Source organism: Protopterus annectens, chromosome 4.part1, assembly GCF_019279795.1.
Source record: "Protopterus annectens isolate FY-2018-M chromosome 4.part1, PAN1.0, whole genome shotgun sequence".
In the NCBI taxonomy this organism is placed as follows: Eukaryota; Metazoa; Chordata; order Ceratodontiformes; family Protopteridae; genus Protopterus; species Protopterus annectens.
The window spans coordinates 788,063,047-788,089,083 of record NC_056734.1 but is presented as its reverse complement, the minus strand read 5'-3'; the positions used below and the strand labels follow the sequence as shown (position 1 = coordinate 788,089,083).

The 26,037-nt window shown below is 36.2% G+C and overlaps 1 protein-coding gene across 9 annotated transcripts in view; it reads left to right on the top strand.

Moving 5' to 3' along the window:
* The window catches only part of MBNL1 (muscleblind like splicing regulator 1), an 874,569-nt gene that overhangs the window by 665,741 nt on the left and 182,791 nt on the right, over nt 1-26,037 (top strand). For all 9 annotated transcript variants that reach the window (XM_044070529.1, XM_044070522.1, XM_044070528.1 and 6 more), the window contains one exon: nt 8,394-8,597. In XM_044070529.1, the coding sequence (XP_043926464.1) occupies nt 8,394-8,597 (204 nt within the window). The remainder of the gene's footprint in view (nt 1-8,393; nt 8,598-26,037) is intronic.

The following is a 26,037-nucleotide window of genomic DNA, read 5'->3' as shown; positions in this document are numbered from 1 at the left end:
AAAATACTAGGAAAATCAGCTATGTTATTCAAAATTAAACTCAAGTACCTGATTTTCCTTGTATTTCCTCCATTCTGTCTATATCCTACCCCTAAACAGCCCAAAACTTTTTTTTTTAATTTAAAAAAAAAGAAAACAAAAATGGAGCAATAGAGACTTTCTTTTCTCTGTTGCTTCCTTTCCAAAGCACTGATGTACTGGGTATGCATGGGAATGCAAGTCCCATACGCATGCTTATTACATCAAAAAAGGTAACAGGATATATAGCAGCCGTGGAAGGACAGCATGGCACCATTATACAAAGACATTAGTTAAGAAAAGTAAGCATTTTTTTTAATTATGTCATTGTATAATAGCAGTAACTGACTCTGTGGTGTGGTATATTAAGATTTGCTCATGGTTTGTTGTGTTTAAGCCCTCGTGATTCAACCACACCAACTGTGGGTAAATCTTAATATACCACACCAACGTCATCGGTTATTGCTTAAAACATAAGGAGCATGGCTTACAAATGTTAACGACATGAATAAATGCATTTGTCAGCTAATGAGGATGCAATTCCCAAATATGTAAGACATAAATAGAGGCAGCCTAACAACATTAAACTAGATAGGTAAGTCATTGGCTGAAAATTCAGCATGGGTAAAGCAGGTGGTTTATATGAAGGTACAGGTCTTGTGAAGTTTATCTGACCAGTTAGGGATTCTTGAAAATGTTTTTTTGGGACCACCTCTGGTGAACATTTTTGTTCTCTGTTAGTTGAGGAGGAAGTCTGACAAGAATTGCAGCTCTGACCTGTTTTACAAACAGCTTGCGGTAATATATGAGACTGAACTTACATGGTGGATACAGCTATAAATTATTGTTTTTTTTTTTCATTTATTGTTTACAAAAAAGCCAAATAGGCTGTAATGTGTTAGGTCTTTCTTTGGCTCTACAATGTGCATGCATTTTTTTCAAATTAGTTCTGCTTCCATTGTTTTTTCAGACTCAGACTGGTAGAGAATGTGGGCAGTCTGGCCAAGAACCTGACAAATGGTACTGCTCCTAACAGTGTCTCCACTGCCAAGTGTAGAACTTTTTTGAGCTAATATTTCCTTGCAGCATTATTAATATCTGCCACAGACATTTCTTCTGCTGCTGTTGCTGACTTGCTTCCTTGAGACCAGTCAGGAAAAAACTCCTAAAAATGCTTGTGCAGACATATTTGTTGACTGACAAGAAGATGGTAAAACTGAATCAGCTATTGGATGGACTGACAAACGCTATAACTGCATCCTAGAAATGTGCCTGCTCTGAAAAATGTGATGACCTGGCACCTTAGGTACTGGTATGTGAGTGCTTTATCACCCACAAACATTAAGACAGATCAGAATGGCCGAAATGGAAATGGGGTGAACTGATTAAGCAAACTTTCAAAAGCTTAATAACAGCTGGTAGCTGGGGCAGTAGTGTAAGCCATAAAGTTGTTAAATGGATTTTCAGTACTGAGAAACTAGTATGATCTCAGACTTATGACTTAAAACGTTGTAACGGTTTAATTATAATGTGATAATGATAGTAAAATGTAAATAAGTTGTGAATACTTTTCTAAGAGTTTTGCCACTAACTGTAAGGAGGTAGGTATTACAATGTGATCCCCAAAGCTCTGACAAGCATATGACTTCAGTAACATGCTTAATAGTTAACAACAAAGTGCTTAAATTGTATTGTCTACTTCTAAATCTAAAATTGAAATATATATGCCTTCTGCAATAAAACAAAAAGCATGTAATGCAATAGGATTTAACTTGTTTCAGATGTGAGCAGTGCGGTCATACAGCTAAACTCTTTTCCCACTAATAGTAAAGAGCACAATAACAGCAGAAATCTGAAAAATGATATGAATGCTGCAGTGAAGTCGCTACTAGTAAATGTGATAAGACTGCATTTAGAATAGCTGAGTAAGAATTCTGTCACTGTTTCACAATCAAGCTAGTTAAACTTAGTATAGTTTTGGAATGTAAACAAGTTCAAACTTTGCAAGACAATTGCCCATATTAGTGGGCCCCACACAAAAGTATATTATTTGTAATAATAAATTGAAGGTAATATCCTATAATATTTAAAAAAGGCATCTACTGCATTCTGTAGCTGTAACCTGTGACTCAGCTTATGATGTCACATTAGAAAAAGCTTCTACTTATCTGAAAACACTGGGAAGTGTAGGAGGAGGAGGGAGAATCCATTGTGAATCCATAGACACATTGTGACAGTTGGATACACAACAGCCAAAACAGGGAAAACCTGTACTTCGATATAAATATTCAGTGCAGTAATAGTGCAGTGGCTGAGGAACAAGACAATGGCACTCATGGGAAGGTTCAGGATCAATGCAGAGGAAGGGATCTGTTATAGAATTTACAAACGAGGTTAGACACAGCTATTAGTCAGATGGTAAAAAGAATTGTATGTTTTACCAGAATCCTGGCAAATTATGGAACAATAGAAAACTAATATTGCAGGGGATATCAGTATAGGAATTAAAGGTCAACTGATAGTGAAAAAACATCAGTACAAGATAAGAAGCCTACCCGGAAACTTACAAGTAGTATTAATACAGAAATGGAAAAAAAAAACAGGAGTGACATTTTAGTGGGAACTACAAAAACAATTAAAGAGTAGTTAAGTACAAAAAGAGTGTCATATAAAAAAATCTAAATGAATACTGTAGTTAGATCATAGTCAAAATGACAGTAATACACCGCGGCCTTAGTTACATTAATCAATTATGAAGAAGCCGAAAAACGCTATGCTCAACTACTTGCTGAGTAAGAAAAGGAAATAAAAATAAAACAAAAAGGCCCATGTACAAAAAGCACTTCCATGCTATACACAGCTTTGGTATTATTTATTAATTTACTTCTGTCGTCCTGCCCTAACAGCTTTAGGATGAGCCTTCTCATCACCAATTATAACCCTCCTCCACAGGTGCAAGATGTTATGGGGCACAGCCAGGAGATCGCTGCAGCTGCCAGGGAAGAGGTATGTAAATTAATAAATAATACCAACAATCTGTGTAGTGTGAAAATGCTTTTTGTATATGGGCCATTATGTTTTATTTTTCTTTTATCTTCTTACTCAGGAGTAGTTGAGTGTAGCACCTTTTTGTCTTCTATACAGAAGGTAACTTCACCTTTCTTCAGAAGAGACTGTACTAGCTGTGATTGCCATGGGGTGCAGACATTTTGCCTGCAACCTAACCACAGTTTTCCAAAACTAAACAATCTTAACAATTTCATTCCAATGGGAACTTGCAGTTAAAGAAGGAGAAAACTCTCCACAGGCTTGATCAGATAGTGGAAAAGTTAAAGCAGAGGAAATGTTTACTCAGAATTTCATTCTGGAAGGGAATATGAAGAAGCTTCGGTGCCACCATTTTAAGGAGGGAGGCAGCTATACCTTCCTTCTCAAAAGAAGAAAGTAATCCTTAGTGAGCTTGCAGATGAACCACACATGCTTTAAAAGAAAGAACAGTGTGATTGTGACACTTGGTACGTCAGGGGAGAATATAACCAATGTTGTAGTGAACAGGGTGATTTCATTAATTCTTTCCTCTAGTTTGAGTTGAAAGATGACCTGTTATGTAGAGTGCGCAAAAGTACTGTAGAAATTCTGCATAACGTTTGCCTTTTTCCCTGCTTGAAGGAGATAAGAACTTAGCAGAGAAGCATCATATGAATAATAGGTATTGTTAGTTTAGGACGAAGAGAGACAGAACATGGGAACATAGAATAATACTATGCCAGTGATCACATGGACCATAATATGCCTAGCCATATACATCTTTAAGTAGACAAATTTTAAAGTTCTTGCACCCTCGGCCAAGCACTTAATGCTGTTTATCTCACAAATCGAGCTGTGACTCACATGACATAAACCTGGCAAAAACTTATGTCTACTGATCCAGTCATCAAGACTGGCTTTAAAGGTAGCCAAATTAACACTTCCTTTGACCTGCATTGGAAGTTTATGTCATAGTCTGTGTTAGGAACCTATCCCTCCAGTGAGTCTTGTTCGTGTTTTTGTGTATCTTTAGGTCCATAGTGCGGGTGTTTTGACAAGCAGTGGTTTTGTGAAGAACTAGGACATTGAATAGGATTGTGCCTTTCATGGTTTGGAAAGCTAGACACAGGTCACCTCAGAGCAGCTGGTGGGTAAATGAGTATACAGAGATTCATCGTATTCTTTAAGGATAGTTAAATGATATGCAGTCTTTAATTTTATTGGGTAATAACTTTTCAGGCTTTTCAGTTTAGTAATATGTTTGGATTGGTGTATTCTAAAATAGACATTGTGTTCTGTTGGTGTATTCTAAAATAGACATTGTGATCTATGATGAATTAGATGAGATAGGATTACAGGGGTGGGGCAACTTCTTTGGCTATTTAATATATTCCCCTTGGTAATTAACTGGGCCACATAGAAGGATTTCCTGACTATAATAGAAATGTTCCCTCAAAACACATAGCTTTATTTCATTTCTTGACATAGTTCAAAATAAAACTTTCATTTAGAGAATTAAGGATATAAAACCGGAAATGTCAAAGTCAGAGAAGCACTATTATGTAGAGGGTTACACACTCAGATAAGGTGGGCAGTATTTGTACTATGTTAGCTGGATCAGTATGCCTCATGTTAATTTAACTAAGACTGTGGATAGAAAGAGTCATAGTTTTAGGGTCAGCATAGCTAAGTGGAAAAAAGTTTGTCAGTTCTTTCAAAACATAAATGAAGTGCAAAGCTACATCAAGAATATTTTAAATGCCATTTGAAGTCAGCAAAGTCAGCACAGAATGCCTTAATCTTAATGTTGTTTATAGTAGATGGAGAGTTCTGAAAAGTGAGCAAAGGTGCTTTTATTAATATCTTTATACTGAGCTGATCTGCCTGTCATACGTCTGGGGGATGAGGATTGTTATCCACAGCCACTAGCACATGTGTTCATTGTTTATATTCAGGATAGATGTGATGCAGCATTATCAATGGAACAGAATTTGATGATGGTTTGAGTCTCTCTTCTCATTTATTCATGTATGGATTAACCCTAGCAATTACTAGTGCACCCTAATGGTCACAAATTTATTTATTTATTTATTTTACCAAGATGGTCCGACTAGGACAGAACCCATTTTCAGTGGAGGCCTGTGGAGAAAAGCTCCAGTCAATACTTAACATAAAAAAATTGCAGCAGAATATTAATAAAAATAGAACAGTAATAAAAATAGGACATGACATGCTGCACTATCTAAACAGCATTAGCAGAAACGTTACATATATAACTTATGTATATGCAAAAACATAGGTTAGATACAAAGTTAAATTAACATAGAGATTCACATAAACATGTAGAGTATAGTTAACAATACTTTAGTGGGGGGAAAAAGCAGGTAGGAAGGAAATTGTTTATAGAGAAATGGTAGCAATCACGAATGATAAGTTAATAGATAGTATAGTTATATTGTGAGTATTTAAGTCTAATTGTGACTATGTTAGGGACTGACCTAGAGTATTACATGTGCAAAGCCATGATTCATATTGGTGTATTTTGAGAATTTTTCTGAATTGACTGAGGTTGTTTATGGATCTTATACTATGCGAGAGGGTGTTCCAGTTCTTTGCAACAAAGTTAGAGTAAAGAGAGTCACATGCTGGGTTAGATGATTTGATAACCTGGAGCAAGTCTTTGTTAGATGAGCAAAATTAGTGATTATTAAAGTACGGTTGTATTAGATTTTTCAGAGATGGTATGTTTTCAGGATCATATATTATTGATAAGTTGTATGTGTGGAATCTGTTGCAAGTTTAGCAATCTTACTAATCATAATAAATAAACTAATAAGCTGCTCAAAAGCAAAAAAATAGATTTTTGGATGATCATGTATTACATAGGCAGAAAAACACCAGAATAGAGTAATATTGTGTAACAGTGGAGATTGGGAAGTTTCACCTTTTCTTCACTGTTGTACAGTCCTGCAGCCGTCATACACAAAGATACAAGGGTGTGAGCGGTATAGGGGTAGATTTGGCAAAACTGCTCTGCAGATTATTGTGCCAATTGCATATGACATCAGTGAAACAAGAATCAGATAAAATTGAGGTAATCTTGTAATTAGTGCATTATGTTGAACTTGCAAATTATCAAATGATTTGTTGAGTGTATTTAATATCACATTCAAATTGTTTCAAAATATACAACTTCTTGAATGCATTAATGTCAAAGAGCTCTGTATTCAGAGTACTGTGCTGTGATTGGATAAGCCAGTTCTGTTTGTTTGAGTTCAGAGTTCATAATGGTATGGGAAGAGGGAGTCAGTGCACTGGTTGAAGTCAGTGCCAGCATTGTTGCTAATTTGCATTGGCACTGATTCCAATTTACAGGGAGCAATCTCCCTTCTAGAATTTAGTGTGACCATGGAGTTGGTTTATCTCCTCCAGCAGAAAAACAGTCTTTAGGGCAAATGTTGACTCAGTGATATTTATAATGGCCAGTGTTTTGTAGGTTCAGTATTTTTCCTGGTGATATCTATCTTCCAGTATTTTGACATTTTATGTTTGTTTTGTTTTATAGTTGCTTGCTTAATCATATCAATTAATCTATATGTCTATCTGTCTATCTATGTGTGTATGTATTTTTCTCTTCCAGCATTTTGACGTCTAGTATTTGATTTTTTTCACATTTATTCACATAATTATACATATGTTTTACTTGTGTCTTCAATGTTAGACATGAAAGTTGCCATAGAAGTTATTGTAGTGAAGTTACAATTTATCACTAAGAAATAATGGCTATACTAAAGAGAGGTTTTTTCAAATGCACAACAGCATTTGTCTCAGTCCCCTTCAATAAATTATTGTGTATGTCACACACTCGCATGGCAAATGAGGTTTGATGACCTTTATTAAACTTCCATAAACATAACTTTATGGACCAATATTTATTAATCCCAGCATAAATGTCCATATAACTGTTATTAATCACATTAACTGTTAACTAGGGCAGTGTGACCTTGCTCGCCCTTACTAAATAAGCAGCTTCCTTGCCTGCACTCACTTATTTTACTTATGAAGCAGCATCCCATCATTTACTTTAATTTCCCACTTTTTGAATTAAACATCCATCCAAATAAGTAGCCCTTACCTCTGCTCACTTACTTTTAATTATCAAGCAGAGCCCAACAGCTCACTTTCCTTTCCTGAAATGACCAGAGGTGGAACAGAATAGGGGCAAGCCCCTCCCTACCCTTACCTTATGTTCTCCCAGTCATTCTACAGTCCCATTTAACCCTTTCACCCCCCCCAAACTAGCTTTCTTCCCATACCCTCTTAATTCCCATTACTACTTCTACCTAACACCCGTCTGAAGACGTCCCTGGACAAAATGCTTTGTTACCAGATCTCATTTGCCATGCAAGTATGTTAAATACACAAGAATCAATTTCAGGTATCAGCATGCAGAGGCAAGTATTTGTGTGATATTTACAACTTTGACCACTGAAAGACAGCACATCAGAAATTATTGGAATCTGAAGCAAAACAGTAAGTAATACTGTATGACTTACCACTTCCATCTGAGCTCAGATCAATGCCAATTCACTAGAGACTAGAAGGTAATGTAGGGAGGAGCCTGGGGGAATTCTCAGTTTTTTACTAGAAGTCAGTTGTGTCCAAGCATTGTTGAGTAGATGTACTGTTGACTTGTTAAGGGTCATTGTAACTCAGTGTCATTTGGGTGCGAGCTATTTAAACTATGAAATAAACTGACTTAAAACACTACCTGACCGAACTTGAAACCACTCTTTTTTTTTTAACCTTTGGCTGTATTAAGGGAGTTTTCCTTGCTAGTAGTAAATAGCTGTAATTATAGAATTGCTCACATTTTCATAACACAGTATAAGATGTAATGCATAATTCTCATTCTGTGATTTGCTGTTGTTTGATTAGGTTCAAGCTGCCTTCCACAGCTAGATTATTCTTCTACGTAGTTAAAATAAGAAGTTCTAAGTTGTCCACAATTTAATTGCATATGTAATAAATCACAATAATGTAGTTGTCACAAAGCACGTCAATTTATTAGCTGTCCTCTGCTGAAGATGTATGAAGTTTAAGGATGGAACTGTGAAGATATGCCAGTAAAGGGAACTGTGTACTGAAACATGACATTGAAAAGATTATAAAGTAAATAAATACATAAATGGTAATAGCAGTCTGTGAAGGCTATTTTATGAATAACTGGGTAACTTATTGCTAATTAAGAATTTGAACGCAGTCTTTAAATGTACTGTAAATGTAAATGTACTACCTGGTTACACCCAAAGCTAATGAATGTATTTTCTCCTCCTCTTGTGTTTCAGCCAATGTTTTCTGTTACACCCAGCATAGCCACAAATGCAACTGCAGCCTTCAACCCTTACTTGGGGCCTGTTTCTCCAAGTCTAGTCCCTGCAGAAATCCTGCCATCTGCTCCAGTGCTGGTCACAGGGAACCCTGCAGTGCCCGTACAAACAGCAGCGGCTGCAGCTGCTGCACAGAAGTTGATGAGGACCGATAGACTTGAGGTAAGAACATCTAACAAAATATCTGTCAAGACATGGTGAAAAGATGCCTAGCACTTGAACAGTTACAAGTAGTGGTCTGTTTTATTGTAGACATTTTCAACAAAAATGAACTGCCGTTAAACGCTTCAGAACAGTAGAGGTGAAACATTTTTGTGTAGATGAGCTTTCTTTCAGAATGTCAGAAACATCTGTTAAAACAATATTTTAAATAATTATTTACCACGGAATCAGAATTTACCACCTCTTATCTGAGAAAACCATAATGCCAAACTTCTTTAATTAATGTGTGTCCTGAAATTCACTGCTGTTATTTTGTAGTTAGATATGTTCAGTCGAAAGCAGTCTCCTAAAATAATTTTCTTGTTATGGATATCTGTAGTCATTTCTGTCTTATAAGACATGTATTGTTGCCTAACAGTTTTCAGAGTACAGATACAAAGGAAAGGAAAGAGTTCAACATGTTTTAAAGGATTTCTATTAAAATTTATGACAGCCAACTTCAGACATAATACCAATGTAATGTCCGTGTGTGTGGGTGTATGTAAAAATAAATACAGTTTATGTGTGTAGGGGTGTGTGTGCTTGTTGCATTTTCCACAATTGCAATCACAAACAACGGTCCTTGCAGTGTTTAATTTTAGAGGTGAGGTTTATTTACACTGTTAAGGAAAACATAGTTTCTTGAAATAAGTTAAGTAAAAGAAAAGCAAAACAATCTTATTTACAACAGAACATTTACACAGTTCATGCTTCATGATTTTTTCCTTTTTATTGAGTAAACTGGTGGTCTTCTCAAAATTAGCAGACTAAAAGAGCATAGCATGGCATTTCCTGTAGCTGCAGAAAAGTTGGAGATGCTCATTTGTTCTGGTCTTTGTATCTTTAAGTGATCCACTGCATCTTTAATGCCAAGCCTCATGGACCTGTTAACAAAAATGTGTTTACATCTAGGAACCTAGCCAATGGCCAAATAACTGTTGCATTTATTTCAGCAAAAACTGTCTTCTTGAAACCTTCCCTTAAGGTTTACAAAATTCCTCTGGATAAGGATGGATAGCAGATATTAGAGTAGAGGATTCAAATGATGACAGCTGTCATTTCAAGGGTCTGAGTAAGTCTGGCAGTTTAGCATAGAAAATTAAGTTTGTGAGTTGCTTTACATGTACAGTTCTCAGACTGATTTCCTCTGTCTTCATTTGACAACTTTTGGACTCCAAACAAGCTACTTAATCTGATAGCAAGCCAGGGTCCTTCTTGATAAGGAATGTGTGACTTGTGTATTCAACTGGGAAACAATTTAAAAAAAAAAGAAGACTTTCTCTAGAAAGAAAATTTAAAAGGACCTACCATTTAGCCCCAAGATTCAACAGAAGTGAACACTGAGAGTGACAGAAAGCATGATCACAGTTTTCAGCCTGAAACACTTAGTGCATTGATTAAAACACTTCAGTGGGTTTTCAGATAATGCTAAATGAGGACAAACTTACAGCAGCAATCCATTGTCAAGCATGGTAAAATGGTCAGATAGGATCTGCTAACAGTATAGACTTAAATTGTCCCACCTTCTTACTTCGTAGGATTAGTGCTCGTCAATATCAAAAAGCAGCCATGATATTTTTAGTTGCATAAGCCAGTGTTGGCAGCTGCTTACTATGCAGTACTGTCTAAATACTTTTGTATGAGTTCAAAGGACAGCCTTCTTAAATACTTAAATATAGAAATTTGCCAACAAGCTGACCTTATATTCATAAATTGTTGTGGCATTTTGAACAGCAGGAAGGAAAATTCCTACAGACTCCTTTTGTGAGTAATAAAGCATTTCCTCAAATTAGCAAAAGCAGAATACATGGGGGAGGGCTCAGTACATATAAGGATTCAAAATTCAATGAGATGTGGAACAGGCACAACAACACCAGAGCCCACCTATCACTGGAGTTTTCTGAGAACTTTTGTAAGAGTTTTAAAAAGAGTATTCCTGCTCACTTTCGTCAATGTCCATGTGTCATTTTACATAGGATAAACGGGCAAATGGATAATTCATGCCTCAATTCTGTCAACAGAAACAGGGCGTTAGTGAAAATGCTGACACCACAGAATATAAATTATAAATGCATTATTCCCCTGTTTACTGGGGTAGTAAACTCCTACCAGAATCTATATTGGTTAGACAGGATTGCAGTTTGTTTCTTTCTCAAGCGTAGTGAATTAAGCTTCATACTACTTTGTTGCACTTATTCTTGATTGATTGTAAATAGTTTTGTTTTCCATACAGTCTTCTAATTTATACTTTTTCAGTTACTCAGGCTTAAAAGTAAGCATATATTTGACTAAGTCACCATCTATGCCTACCAGTTACTGCTACTGAAAACAGACAGGCAGAATCTATCCTGTAAGAGTGAAATTGTGTGTATGGTATTCTAAGCCAACATAGTACCAAGCGTGCCTCAGGATGGTCTGCAATGAATCTTTTACTGTGTTTTTCTAAAACAACAGCGCACTACTGTAAAGCCTAGTCCTTGTATGTATAACTGGTGGAGGTAACCTAACATTGCTTAACTCACATAAAAGTATGTTACTGCAATTTCTGTAATCTTTCAGGTTTATTACAGCTTTTCAGTAAGTGGTTCACACTAAGAGTATAAAACCTGGCATGTGTTGAAAATATCTGGAAGACCAAAGGTCTATAATAAAGAAATTTATGTCATAAAACAGCAAACCTAGCACATCAGAAGTTAAGTCACCAAGTGGAAGAAGAATTTTTTTTCCTATCATAATGAGAGGACATGTTAGGTTCCATGGGTAAAATCAAGAAGGAATTTAAGAGAGAAAGTTAGATAACAAAGAAAGTGAGTTTAGCTGATATAGATAGATAGACCAGATAGATGTGAACTTATATTAGGACAGCGTTAACAGATGATCGAACCTTAAAAAATCAAGATGGACATATTCACAGATGTATAAGATCAAAGGTACACATTATTAAAACTCATAATTTTAAAAGATATAAAGGCAGGCTATGGAGACAACACCCAGACTTTCTATGCATGTGTGCATCAACAGAAAAACCTTCAAAAGTAAAGAATTTGAAATCTGAAATTGTCCATTAAAACAACAAAACAAGTCATGGGCATTCAGAATCACCAATTAGCTGAAACACCTGATGTTCATAGGGGTCATTTGCATGTATCCCATGTGCCTCTGATACAAGAGGCTTGGGAGGTCACTCAGTGGAAGTTCTAGCTTTGCTGGATTTTTCATTTTGTTTTTACTGATTGGTTTTTCAGTGACCTTCTCACATATTGTTTTAGTTTGATGTTTGGGATATTTTTGCAGTGACCCTAATGATACTGGACATTGGCTGGGTGTAACAGCCCTGTGTTTCTTATGCTTACTCAAACACTCTCCTTGTGCTGTGCTGATGAGGTCATAACAAGGCTGAAATATGAATATCCATTGCTAGTGAGGTTTGGGTTTATTGGCCTGAAATTGTCCATTAAAATGATGAAAGAAATCATTGTCATTCAGAATCACCAATTAGCTGAAATACCTGATGTTCATAGGGGTGATTTGTATATATCCCATGTGCCTCTTATACAAGAGGTTTGGGAGGTCACTCAGTGGAAGTTCTAGCTTTGCTGGAGTTTTTATTTTGTTTTTATTAATAATTATAGGTCAGGAGGCTACTACACTACTTTCCAACTACATTGCCTGCATTTCTTTTTGTCTTGGAAATTGTGGCCTTTGTCTGAGTTTCCTAGTCCTCATATAACAGCAATGGTAATTTGAGTTTAAGACCACTGATTTAGATGAATATAGCATGGGAGTGTTCTCCTATGTGTCACTCCTATAGTTGAGCAACGTATGACATGTTTGAGTTTTGTGTACACTGTTTTTCAGCTGGTCTTCCTTGTTTCCAGTGCTTGAGTTAGTTGCATGATGTTAACTGTTTTGAAACACAAAATAGAGTTACTGCTACTTCTGCTGTCTTTTCATGTCTTTCAATATTATAAATTCCGATCATTAGTATATTTGATCTTATGCATTTAATGTATATAGATATATATATAAATATATATATATATATATATATATATATATATATATATATATATATATATATATATTATTAGAGCTTGCCACAGGATGCAATTTGGTAAAACTTAAGTAAAAGTGAGAGAGTATCCAGCATATCTTCAAACTTTGCTGAATATTTCAAAGAAAAAAGAATGCTCTTAAAGGAGATAGTTATGGAAGATTAAAGCATAGATTTAACTAGGCCTCAATGAATATCCAGATTATATATTTTTGTTAGTCTTGTCAAATTTGAAAAACTGCAGACCAAGTAACAATGCCAGAAAGAAACCAGGAATGTTAGTTGTTGTCACAAATCAAGCCAAAGGTCCACAACAATTCATATAAATGAAATTATTTGTCATATCTGCAACTGCCCAAGTAGTAACGCATAACAGATGCATCTAGGTAACTGAAAGGATACACAGCCAAGGATTCTCTCACAGCTGGGTTTAGACTGAGCACACTAGGAGCTGCCTAGAAGGATATACCTACATTTCATGTTACTATTAATTAACAGATGGGGGTAGCTATTTATTTTCCATCTTTTTCTCTTTAATTCGATTTCTTTTTCTCAGAATTGCATTATTTTGTTTCTCATAAAATTGCACTTTTGTATTAAAAATTTCAAGATTTCAGTGTTCCAAATTGTATTTCAGAAAGTATCAAAAGTTATACGTTGACATCATTTCCAGGAAAATTAAAATGCTAAATGAACTGAGTGAATATTTTCAACATGAGTATTCATAACTTTTATTTACCACTAGCATAGCCTTTCAGTATCTTAAGCTAAATGTTCAGAAAGAGGTGTATTAAAAAAATAGCATTAGCTCCCTTTCCCTCTCACCTTAGTTATTCTGATTTTTTTTTTTTTTTTGGAATTTAAACATTATACGCATCCCAAGTTCAGGATTTATCCTCATACAGTACTGGGAAACTCAGTGCACAGAAACAAGAACGGTTCCAAAAAATGGCATTGTGAGGGCTGAAAGTAGCCCTTTCTGATTCCTTGGTGCATTTTGTGTGTTTGGCATTTGAGTTTGTTAAACACGTTTTCCTAATACTGTTCTCTATAGTTAGTTAAGCTATCCTAGTAACTTACACAATTTCCTCACACTCAACTCATTGTTAGTTGAATGCCAAATTATGTTCTGTACTATTACTTTTTGCTCATAGATTTCAAGATGGAAAAGTTGTATGAAATTGTACTCATTTCAAGCATTGCAGAAGAAAAAAGCTCCCTGGATTATACACACAAGGATTTTCTGAAAAACAATATTTGGTTTAGAAGCACTCATTACTGGCAAAAACTAATACTGATAGAAAAAAGGATGGATAGATAAATAACTCACACATTGCACTGGTTAGCTTTTGTTATATATAACTAAAAATCATGGTTGATTGTGGTTTATAAACAGTGTTTCCGAACTCCCACTGCAATGCTAATCTCTGTCATGGAGCTTTCTAGAAGTGACTTATGTACATTTCTTCTCTGCTCATGATTTGCGATGGCAGCACTTAAAGGCAGAAAACATGGGGATAACTGATTGCCAAAATATGATGTTAAGGACGTTAATTTGGTCACTTCAGTGTTTGAAAGGAAGAAAGTGGCTGGGGAAAGGGAAGAAAATGCTGAATGGAGGGGTAATGCAGTGAAGTACAGTGGTAGGAAACATCTTATCATGAAGATATTGCAAGATAACATTCACATAATCTTCACCATATTCTTTATTTATTGCAAGGTCAGTGTGGCCCAAGACAGTGTTTACACTGAATAACAAACCAATTCCATTCCTACAGTATAATATAAATTTCCAAACTGGAAAATGTTCATAAATTACTCCTGTACATGGGCTTCCATCGAACATGAGCATGTCACTAAACATTTTGGTGGAAAAAGGCAGGGTTCTACATATTGTGTACGAGGGACTGAGCAGCACAGAGGTGAGGAACAGTTAAACATATTTGTTTGCAGTGGTCTGGAGGTGGAGTATATAGGTTGGTATGTGAGTGACTAAGTGGAGGCTATTTATTTAACTGTTTGTTTACCAGGTAGTTAAAATGGTCATTCGATCATTTTAAGCCATGACTCTGCTCACTGCGGTGTAAAAACAGAACAGCCAAATAATCCAATTATAGAATAGCAAAATACAATATGGAAGATAGCTGAGGAATAGTTTTATATTTGAAAGAAGATTCTGAAAAGAACAATTTATATCAACATTAAATAATGCTTTGAACACCAATATAGAAGTACACACAAGCTTGTGTGTGTGTGTGTGTGTGTGTGTGTGTGTGTGTGTGTGTGTGTGTGTGTGTTTTAGAGAACTATTCAGTGTCTCTAAAACACTTATATTTGTTTTCAGTGAGTAGATTACTTTACACACCTTCCAGAGTTTGTTGATTTTGTGCATCAGGTGAAATGTGATTCAAGCACGCTGGATTAAATTTTGTGAATGCCTTCTGCTTAGCTGTCACACCAAAAGTTGGTCTGTTTAATGAGTGTACATTGCTGCTTCAAAGGGAATGCTTCAACACAATGGTAGCGACCCTGGCTCTGTGTTATAAAGGGGTGTGGCCCTCACTGTCACCCAGATGAACAGAGCTGAATTAGTGGTTAAAATACTACAAAACCAAGTTGGATGTGAATGTCCTTTGTCAATTAAGCTGTCCCATCGGAAAGGTTGAGAGCTTTTGAATTCTCTAAAAGAGTGGTAAAAGCTTCCTGGCCTTCAGCAGAATACCATTTCATTGTTTGCCAGGTGGTTTGAATGGGTCTGTTTGTATGTTGGATGGTTGTGATGCCACATTCATGTTTCACTAATGTTGGGGGTTTATCTCCCTCTTGCTTGCTTAAAATCCTTACCCAAGGATCATGTGCATTATGTCCAGCTCCTGGCTCCTACTCTGTTGAATGTAGAGATGTTATGAAAGACCAGTAAGACTGCAGTTTCTTTGGAGAGATTTTAGATAGTTTGTGTCAGGATCCACTGAGGTTCTAAGGTAGAAGTCAATGGACAGAAAAAAAGCTAATTGTGGGGAGCACATAAACTTAATTAGCTCACCCATAAACATATGCAGTAGAAGTGTAGCTCTGACAGCCAATGAAGGGTATGTCACTCAACAGAATGAAGCCACAAATGGTATTGATTGTAATTTATAGAAGGTGGTCATGGATACTAGGTGGGAGGGGTATAATGAAGAAAATCAAATTGTGAATTAAGTTTTCTGTAGAGATCAGGTGTGTATATCTTGGGGAAGCTTGGCTGAAAAGTTGACATCAGTGCTGGTTGTTAAAGTAAAGAACTGTATCTCCTGGAGATGACACTGAATAAAGGACAGAGAGTATTAATTTTGCAACTGGTCAGTAAGAGATAGTATATATGCCTTGTGAATCTTGGGAACTGCAGGGTAAGGCACCTTGTTTGCAGATGAGTAGGAGAGCATTACAAATGTGGAGTTGTAAATTAGGTGTTATTTTTATCAAGTATATTTACAAATGGTTGAGAAGAAATTCCCTGACTGTCAAATACCAAAGCAGAGGACTACAAAGAATGCAATGCCATTTGTTGTTTTCCTTAGGAAATCAGTGCCAGTGCTATTTCTAAGTGTGCAGTACCAGTGACTCCTTTGTGTTAGGAGATTTTTCCCTTCTTCAAGGTGTTACACCTGTGGAGTCGGCATATATACGTTTAAGGAGGGGAGGTCTTGTTTGTACATCAACATTGCTGGGTAGCTTAACCCTGTAAATAAAAAGACATTGCTTTACAACAGTACCTCCCTGATGCACAGTAGCAACACCAGCCCAAACCCCGCCCAACAGTCTGCACATAGACTTTTCTTCTCTTGACGTAAATAAACATGTAGATAGTTTGGTAATATTCATCCAGTATTTCCGGCATGCAGTAAACATACAAACAGGAAATTGTTTAAGTAGATGGCTGGTTATACTGACTAGCGTAATATAATGGTCTTCATGTCATACTAAGTAATTTCCGGTTCTGGGATGTACCGCATATGAAACAAAATGTTCATATTACTTTACAAATGTTCCATCGGTTTGTTGCATCTAATGCTTTATTTTGGAGTTTTGTGGATTTTAAAAGATGGTTTAGCATGTACAAAGTTTGTGTAATCTACAGTTTGATGCTCTAGCTTACAATTACTTTTTTTCCCTGTTCTTTTAATCTCTTTTGACAAAATGTGCAGATATCCTATGCACACTGTCTACAAACTCATGGTTTTCTGACAAGCTGATACTCTAGCTCACAAATATTACTTTTCTTCCCTGCACTTTTTGGAGGTGGGCAAGCCCCACACTTCACCCCCTATGTATATAAATGTAAGTAAAACCAACTCCAAAATTGTGCAACTTTTAGGAAGAATTAGCCAATGAATTTTCATAATGTCTCAGGCAAATCTGCATGACATGTCAGTCGTGCATCATTTGCCTGCTACATCACAGCCATTGGTCATGTCAATCAATCTGGCCATGCCCATTCCTATGGAAATGGTGGGGGGTACTGATGTAAAGGTTTGCCAATAAAAGAAATTTCCCACACCTTACACTGCAACATCTAGGAATGTTTTCTAAAGCTTCACTTTTTTCCACTGCTTTGCATTTGAAATATTGTATTTTTCCATTGAAACACATTCTCCTTAATGTTATTTAATCTTGTTTTTAACTTTTATATGTAAGTGTTATTTTAGCCCTTGTTATTTTGCTGTTTTACCACTTAAATGCTGCCTTTCCATTTTGCTATTCTAGCATTTTGCAGATTTATCATTTTATAAAACTATCATTATAACAGCTATCATCCAGAATTTTCAAATGTGTTAATTTGACCAGGTTCACTTTGTTAATTAATAAGTGCTCCATTCTGCTTGTGCCTAATGGTTCATGTTATGGCTGACAATGTTTCATAGTCTTCTCTATATATATCCCAATAAACATTCCATTTTCTTTAATTTCCCCATTATATACCAGGTTTCTTCTACAAAAATACTTGCCAGCATTAAAATTTGTCTCCAAATAAATCTCCATATGGAAGAGAGTTTGCATATTTTCACTTGTAGCCTATAAAGTGTCATTTTTATGAACATGAAACATATACTCTATGCCTTAAACATTACAAGTTATTTGTTGCATATATCGCTGAAAGTCTTCTATGCCTCACTTGCAAATAAAAACTGATGATCGATGTAATAACTTGCTTGCTGAAAAAATCATTAGCAGATGTAGATGAGCACAAAAAGGTGATTACATGGGCCGAAGTCAAGGCAGCCCAAATGCTTGTACCTTTTCTGTAGGTAAAATGTTTTGGCAAGTAGAAAACAACTGCAGGTCATACAAATTTTCTTTATCTCTAACACATACGTCTTTGTTTTTCAGTCCTTCTGTAGGACATTCCAACGTTGCAAATTCTAATTTAGAACACATTAAAGTAGTTGTACCCAATGCCATGAGTCTTAACAGAAAATAATGCACAGCCTTCAGTGGCTCCAGGAACTTGAGCACATCATTCATTGATGTGTAGTTATAGTATACATGGTTTGAAAACAGTGTAGGTAGTGACAATATTCCTGAATTAATGTCTATCACATTCTCAGACCTAATGGCAGTTTTACAGAGCAATTAGTATGTGTCAAGGTCATCACTACTCAACAGATTCTTTTTGACACAAAATTTGAACTCTTAAAGGTCCAAATCACCATAAACAACTTAATTACCACTTCACTGACAGCTGCAGAACATCATGTCCTATGTGTGTGTGTGTGTGTGTGTGTGTGTGTTCATTAATGTAACACCTTAGCAGAAATCCTCAAAGTCCTCATTAAACACAGCACCTTTTTGCTGGGAGCTTAAACTGTCCATCAATAAAGTGACATGGCTACACTGCCAAAGGCTAACATTTCCAACCCTTTCTTGACATTATAAATGCTAACACCCTTGAAGAAATATTTAACTATCTTACTTAGCAGTCTGAACATCCTTGTGCACAAATATGGCCACTTGTATCATCTTTCCTTGTTAAATTAGATAGTAAATCAGTGACATTTTCTTTTAAAACTGGGGATACTGTCCTGCAGATACCTCTTTGTTTAGGGATTTCTCAAGAGTAAACCTTCATCAATTACTTGATAAACTAGTATAAAGTTCAAAAAGCAGGAAATGTAACCAAACCAAGTAACAAAAATCCAGACTAAGAAGCAGAACAGCCAACGAGTGATTAGTAGAAGTCGAATCCTTTATTTCAGACAAACAGTAACACCAGTAACGCAAGCGAAAAGGGGTGTCAACTTCAAGGAGATGTTTGAGAAGAAACCAAAGATCAAGAGGAAGGTTAAGCAACCACAGGTGGGGACTTACAGGTGTGGTGCTTGTAATCAGTGTCACACTATCTTAAATGATACATGTTTATACATTCCATCTAGGAGGTTTAAAATTCATCCACAGGGCTATTACACATGTGGCACAAAAGGGGTGTTATACTTAGGGTTCTGCACCACATGCACTAGTTTTTACGTAGGAAAGACGGAAAGGGAGCTCCGAAAGCGTATCTATGAGCATCTTTATGATATAACTAAAAGGAAAGAATCTAATGCCTTTTTTAAGCATTCTCTTAGCTGTCCAAACATCAACTTAAAGTTTACAGTTCTTGAACAAGTTGATTTGGACGCTAGGGGTGGTGACTGGGAATCGACCCTAGAATATCGAGAACTTATTTGGCAACTAAGGCTAGACGCAGGGAGATCTCCCATTTTAAATGGCACCATCAGTATTAAATCTGTGCTGAAACTAAGGAGAGCAAGATTATAGTTTCCTATATCCATTGTTCATGATTATTTTATTTAATTTTTAGAAACGTATACAAGTTACGTGTATATTTTTTGACTATTGCTTTAAGGGATATTGTTATTAAGTAATGCTTTAGTATTTAGGGAATTTATATGCACAATGAATAAGAGTCCTTAAAATACTGAAATTAGCATAAAACAGTTAGTGTTTTGGTATAACTGCAAGTTATATGTTTACGAATATTGAATGTAATAGGGAAGTTATGTTTTTAAGTACCGTTTCTATTGGATTGTTCTTCACTGTACTCAAGCACTTTAGAATTACTTAATGTGTATTTCTGGGTTACTCAGTATGTTATTGTGCTATATTTTAAATTGTCCCAGGTCTATTATGATAATAGTTACCTGGTACATGGAATATGTTTTCATTTTTTATTTTTTTAAAAAGTAATTGAATTTTATGTTGTTTTAAATAAGAACTTATGAACAAAAGAGAACAAGTTCACTTTAAACCATTAATTAACAGCAAGGTTTTCCAATTAATGGAAAGGCTGTTAAAGTATATAAGCCATCTGTTAAAACACAGTGTCATTACTTGAAAAAGCTCAGAATTTTCTGAGCAAAAGCGCTTGTGTTACTGGTGTTACTGTTTGTCTGAAATAAAGGATTCGACTTCTACTAATCACTCGTTGGCTGTTCTGCTTCTTGGTCTGGATTTTTGTTACTTGATAAACTAAATAAAATGCACCGTAATCCTCTTCCATTGCTAATGAGCTGTTGCCTTTCCTTTTGAGTTTTACTGTCAGTTAAATAGTTGTATTGATAAGGCAGTCTCTATGTGCACCATCTATAATGAAAATTTAAAAACAAACCCCTCTGTTGAAGTAGTCATATAGAAAATTATATAACAAAAGAAATAAATTATTTAACACTGATAAGACGTCTAATTCTTCCTACCCTTAGCTTAAGGGAACTACTCAGAAGCTAAAAGATATGAATGTTAAATATCCACTAAAGTCCAAAATAATTAGAAATATTTCATTAACTATGTCAAAAAATTAAGAACTAACATAGAACAAACAAGGTTAGTAGCTGTTGTAATGCTGCCCTCTCTCTCATGCATAGGAAACGACTAATATCCTACCTTACAAACTGAATGCAAATTTTACTGCACCTACAATTATAGCTATTCCACAGAAGACCCAGCCCCAGACATCCCCTTAAATTACAACAGAACAAGTCATCTCAACCCTCTCAAAGGCAAAAGGCACCTCATCCATGGATCCTGATGTTGTTCTATCTTCCACTGTCTTACAACAGCCCCAGTGTGGACTAGACCATGTTAAAAGTTAGTGCAAGGTAAGTGGTCTCAAGTTAAATCAAAAAAAAATCTAGTATGTAGTTTATTCTGGTAAACAAAGCATATTGCCATACCTTAGAGGTGATACACTGCCCCAGTCTGACACTGTCATAAAGGATCTGTGCAGTGTGCACTGTTGTTGATATTCCCTTATCTTTTGACTACCCCATATCTGCAGTAGGTCAGAAAGCATTTTGTACAGCACTGCTAAAGTCTAAAGACATCCCCAGATACAAGAAAGTCCCCCCTTATTCATATATCAGATGCAAATTTTGGCATGCATTTGTTGAAACATATCATTCAAATTGAGGCACCTCAATTATTTCTACCTAGAAAGATCAGTGGCCTACAAATCTTATTTATGAAGACAGGCTGTCAGCCCTATTTCTCTACTCAGTTGTTTATAGACTCTTCCAAGGGGATCTGTGTGAGACATGTTAACTCTATTCATTTGCAGAACAAATGGTTCATCAAGTGCATGCTTAAAGGAAACCTTCATCAACTGTTAAATAAAACAAGGTAATTATAGATAATTTAATGGACAGCCTCAAATACTCTCCAAGTTAATCTTGTGTTGTGCTAACTGAGGCTGGAGGGAGCTTTTAAATATGGGATACAGATTGGGCTTGTAATGTTTTTTAGGCTAGTTGCCTAGTACATAACTATGAACTTAATGGCTGTGTCTCAGAAGAAAAGAGTTATGCTTAATTGGATTTTTATTTTATTTATTTACTTATTTTACATTTGTTGACCGGGTTTGTTTGCCTGAGCTAGTGGCTCATTTTCTGCATAGATCTGGGGAGAAAAGCTCAGCAGTGAGATAAAATTACACAACAGATACAAAAACTTAAAAATACATTTCAGTTACATACACATAAAAAAGAATTATACATTCAGGAGTACACAGGAAGTTTCAAAAACATCCATACAATATTTGCAATGGTAAAAAAGTGATGTAGAGAAACCAAAAAGCACTTTTGTGAGGCAAAATATTTTGAAAAGGAAATGCACATCTAGGATGGACTCAGTAAACCAGCATAGAATAAACTTAAGATACACGTTCAGAGGTATATAGAAAGAGTTTGTGGTAATAAACATGGTATGAACTGGTGAGAGATAAAAGAGGAGAGCCAGTAGCAGGTCACAAGGATAGTCTAAATAATCAGCAGAATAGCATGTGTTTATAGTAAATTACCATTAAGTAATATGGAGAGAAATAGGAGAAAAAATACTGAAGAGGAAAGATGAGAGAAGGGAGGTTGGGATTGGAAAAGAACAGATAAAAGGAAGCTGTTAGCGGACAGTGCAGGTGGAAGATTAGACAAGGAGAATGGGGTGTGAAATGAAGTAGTGGGAGGGTGTAGGTTGGATAGGCAGAGGAGAAGGGGGTATTAGTAAGATAGGCAGAGGAGAGAGAGGGGTGTTAGATACTAAGGAGAAAGAGGGTCATGAGGGATGAGTGCAGTGGCAAGACCAGTTTTTCTTTAGATATTCACGAGTGGCAGTTTTGAATTGTTTAGGGTGGTTAAGTGACCTAATTTCTAGGGGTAGTTTGTTCCAGGATGTGGCAGGTCTGTAGTTATAGAGTATACAACCTGTTTTGGTCTTAGGTTTATAAATCTGTAGCAGGTCTTGGTCAGAACTGAAAAGTGGTTTAGCAGGAGAGTATTTGGATATAATTGAAGTAAGGCTAGGATAGAAGGAGGGCAAATATGGAATGGAGTGGATAAGTTGTAGTTGATGAAGTTTGAGGAGGTGGGTAAATTCTAGCAAGCCTAGTTGCTTAAGAGATATGCAGTGCTAAGACTTATAGATTTGATTTGCAAAGACTCTGGCCACCTTATTATAGATAGTTTCTAGTTTGGTGAGGAGTGTGGAGTTCAGAGTTGTGAATAACTGACAGCTGTATAAGATTAGGAAGAAGAAATGCATGAGAGAGAGAGTTATTTTTGACCTGTTGGTTAAGCATTTCTTGTTGCGGTAAAGGTGTCCGAGTTTCTGATTTGTTTTTTTAATATAATTTGTGACGTGCATCAAATTTAAGCTGATCATCTATTATGACTCCTAGCAGTTTTGTGCTAGGTTCTGCAGTGATGATTGTGTTATTGCTAGATTGAATAGTTAAAGAAGATTTGAGATTAGAGAGGTTCTTTGGGAGAAAGAGTAAGAGGTTAGTTTTCTTTGGGATGAGAACTAATTTGTTGTCAATGAGCCATGTCTCTATGGTATTAAATGATGCTTGTGTAGTAGAGTGGAGGTCTGATGGATTGTCTGTGATGGTGATGACAGTAGAGTCATCAGCGTATTGTACAAGTGATGACTGGGAGCAAGAGGTGTGTAATAGATTAGTGGAAATATTAAAGAGTAGAGGCCCAAGGATAGATCCTTGGGGGACTCCCATTTCCACAGGGGGGGGGGATTGAGCAGAGAGCCATTTTGACTGATTGTTGGTGGTTTGAGATGTAGCTTGAGAACCAGAAAATAGTAGGAGAAGAGAAATTAAGGCTAGTTAGTTTGGCCAGGAGAAGAGGATGGGAGACAGTGTCAAAGGTTTTGGAGAGGTCCAGGAACAGGCAAGAGACAAGTTTATTGTTTTCATGAGCAAGAGATATAGTATTTATGAAGAATATTAGTGCAGTTGTGGTACTGTCTTTGGGATGTAAACTGTGTTATGTGTGTGTAAGTAGGTTTTCCTGAAGTAAGTAATGCATAACCTGATTGTGAATACATTTTTTATAAAATTTTAGAGAGGGGAGACAGTATGGCAATTGGTCTAAAGTTTGGACCTTATAAAGTTTTGGAATTGACAGCTTTCTTGTACATCCTGTTACCCAAAACTGTTGTATTTGTCTATCACATGTTTTGACTATGTGGTATACAAAAACCCCTTCTTATAAAAAAAAATGTATGTAAATGACACAGTTATCCCCAGAGAACAGATATAAGGGATGCATTGTTAAAAGGAACTATAATAAGGTAAGTAGAAACTGGAGCATCTTAACTGAAACCTTATATAAAGCTGATATGAATCTTGAGACACTGCAAACAGAAGTCCACCGGTGGTCATACTATAATGTGCTACATTATACCATGACCCCCCATTAATATTCCAAAACGTGCATGCTGATTGGTCAGCGTGCATGTTGTAAATCGACTTATACTAATGGAAAAAGGTCCGGTCGCCCGGACTTTTTCCATCAGTATAAGTCTTTTTTTAAAACACTGTCTCACTATGTTAAACCCATTTAACATAGCAAAAAAGTTTGTAAAAAGCAATGGAGATCTTGCTTTCTCCGTTGCTTTTTTCAAAACTGTCTCGCTATGTTAGATGGGTTTAACATAGCGAGACAGCTTTAAAATAAGCAACGGAGATTCTCCGTTGCTTTTTTAAAGCTGTCTCCCTATGTTAAACCCATCTAACATAGCGAAACAGTAAAAAGCAACGGAGATCTTGCTTTCTCCATTGCTTCTGCCCACAGCTCTGATGTACTGCATAGGCATACGCATGCGCAGTACATCAGAACTGCCACAGAATACCAGACAGCTGTGGAAGGGCAGCAAGGAGGCATTATACAATGCCATTATTTAAGAAAAGTAATTATTTTTTTCTTAAATAATGTCATTGTATAATAGCAATAACCCACTTCTGGGTGTGGGTAATGCTGGATTTACCCACGGTTGGCTTTGTTTGGCCACTTGGGCTTCACCCTCATGACAAATCACACCAACTGTGGGTAAATCCAGCATAACCCACACCCAGGCATGGGTTATTGCTATAGTAATGAATGACAGGAAAGATGAGCAGACAATAGTTTTGAATGCGGGCAGCATACGAAAACAAGCAAAACCAAACATGGCAGCTCATCAGCAACTTACATACAGAGTGGAATTGATCAAAACTGATGCCTCTGAACTTCCAGTGAATTGATCTTAACAAAATGGGGCAATGCCTCCTAGAAGTTCCAAACTGTATGAAGATGTATAGAAGACTGTAAATACCAAGTTTGCTATTTATAATGCACACGGTGCTTATTTTAGAGTATTAATGTAATGTTTATAGTCATATGGGTTCACTCATACAAAGAAAGTAAAAAAAATATATAGGCACTGTTGAATTGGAGGCTATCATACTGACAGTTCAAAAGTTTAGTAATATGCAAATATTTGACTGTCAGACCCCCTGCAGCTAACAAAATACATTTGACAATTAGAAGTTACATGAAGAAAAATCCATGTTTTACTTCACTTATATTTTTGTTAATCATTCATCCTTCTCTTGAACAATTAGGTCATTCAATCCCCATCAGTGGGGTGAGGTTTGGCTCAGGGGGATGTCATTCATGCAGCAATTGGGGATTTTTTGAACTTTTTAAAAATTTTTGTCTATACCCAGTGCATGGGTCAGAAGGCTACCCACAGGTAGGTATGCAATAAGTTAAACATGCAAGACGGTTTGTCATTTTAGAGACTGCATTCACAGCAAGAAATCCATCTTCTGCTGTAAATCCCTTTATGCAGTCATACATAGAATCCACCAGGGAGGATAATGTGCAAACATGTGCCTCCTAAGCAGGTGTGCTTCCCTTTCTTCCTGTAAGAGGTGGTCAGCTCCTTTCCTTCAGTCATTGCTCATGCCTTTAAAACCTCCATCAGTACTGGGGCTGCTAATTGGACCTTAGTTACATGAGTCGTAGTTATGGCTTCATCCCTTTTTGTGTCAGTTGTGTCAGAGATTTGTCTAAGAATGTCCATGCCTTTGATGAACAAAAAATGTATGCTTGTGCAATGTGTGAATTAAAATGGACACATTTTTGTAGACTCATATTTGAAGGCCATGTATAGACTAAAACTGACTTTGAATATGTTTCGTCTTATCAGACTTCTGTCATAACAACTTGACTGTGCTAGGTTCCACTGTTTTGCTTTACACTGACACGACATTACTGAAATCTTATGAACTATAAGATACAGTAATAATAAAACAAAATCATTAGACTCAGAAACAGATGAATTTTTGTGCATGTCATCTGCCTTGTGCCTTTATATCAGTACTAACCCTCCACTTTTTTTTTTTAAAACAAGTTTATTGTTTTTAACATACAAGAGAAATATCATAACAATTTTATACAAGTAATTAAAATAGGAATGATTATAACATTCAATAAAATAACCAAAGTATTTACAAAGACATCCACTACAATCAAATCAATT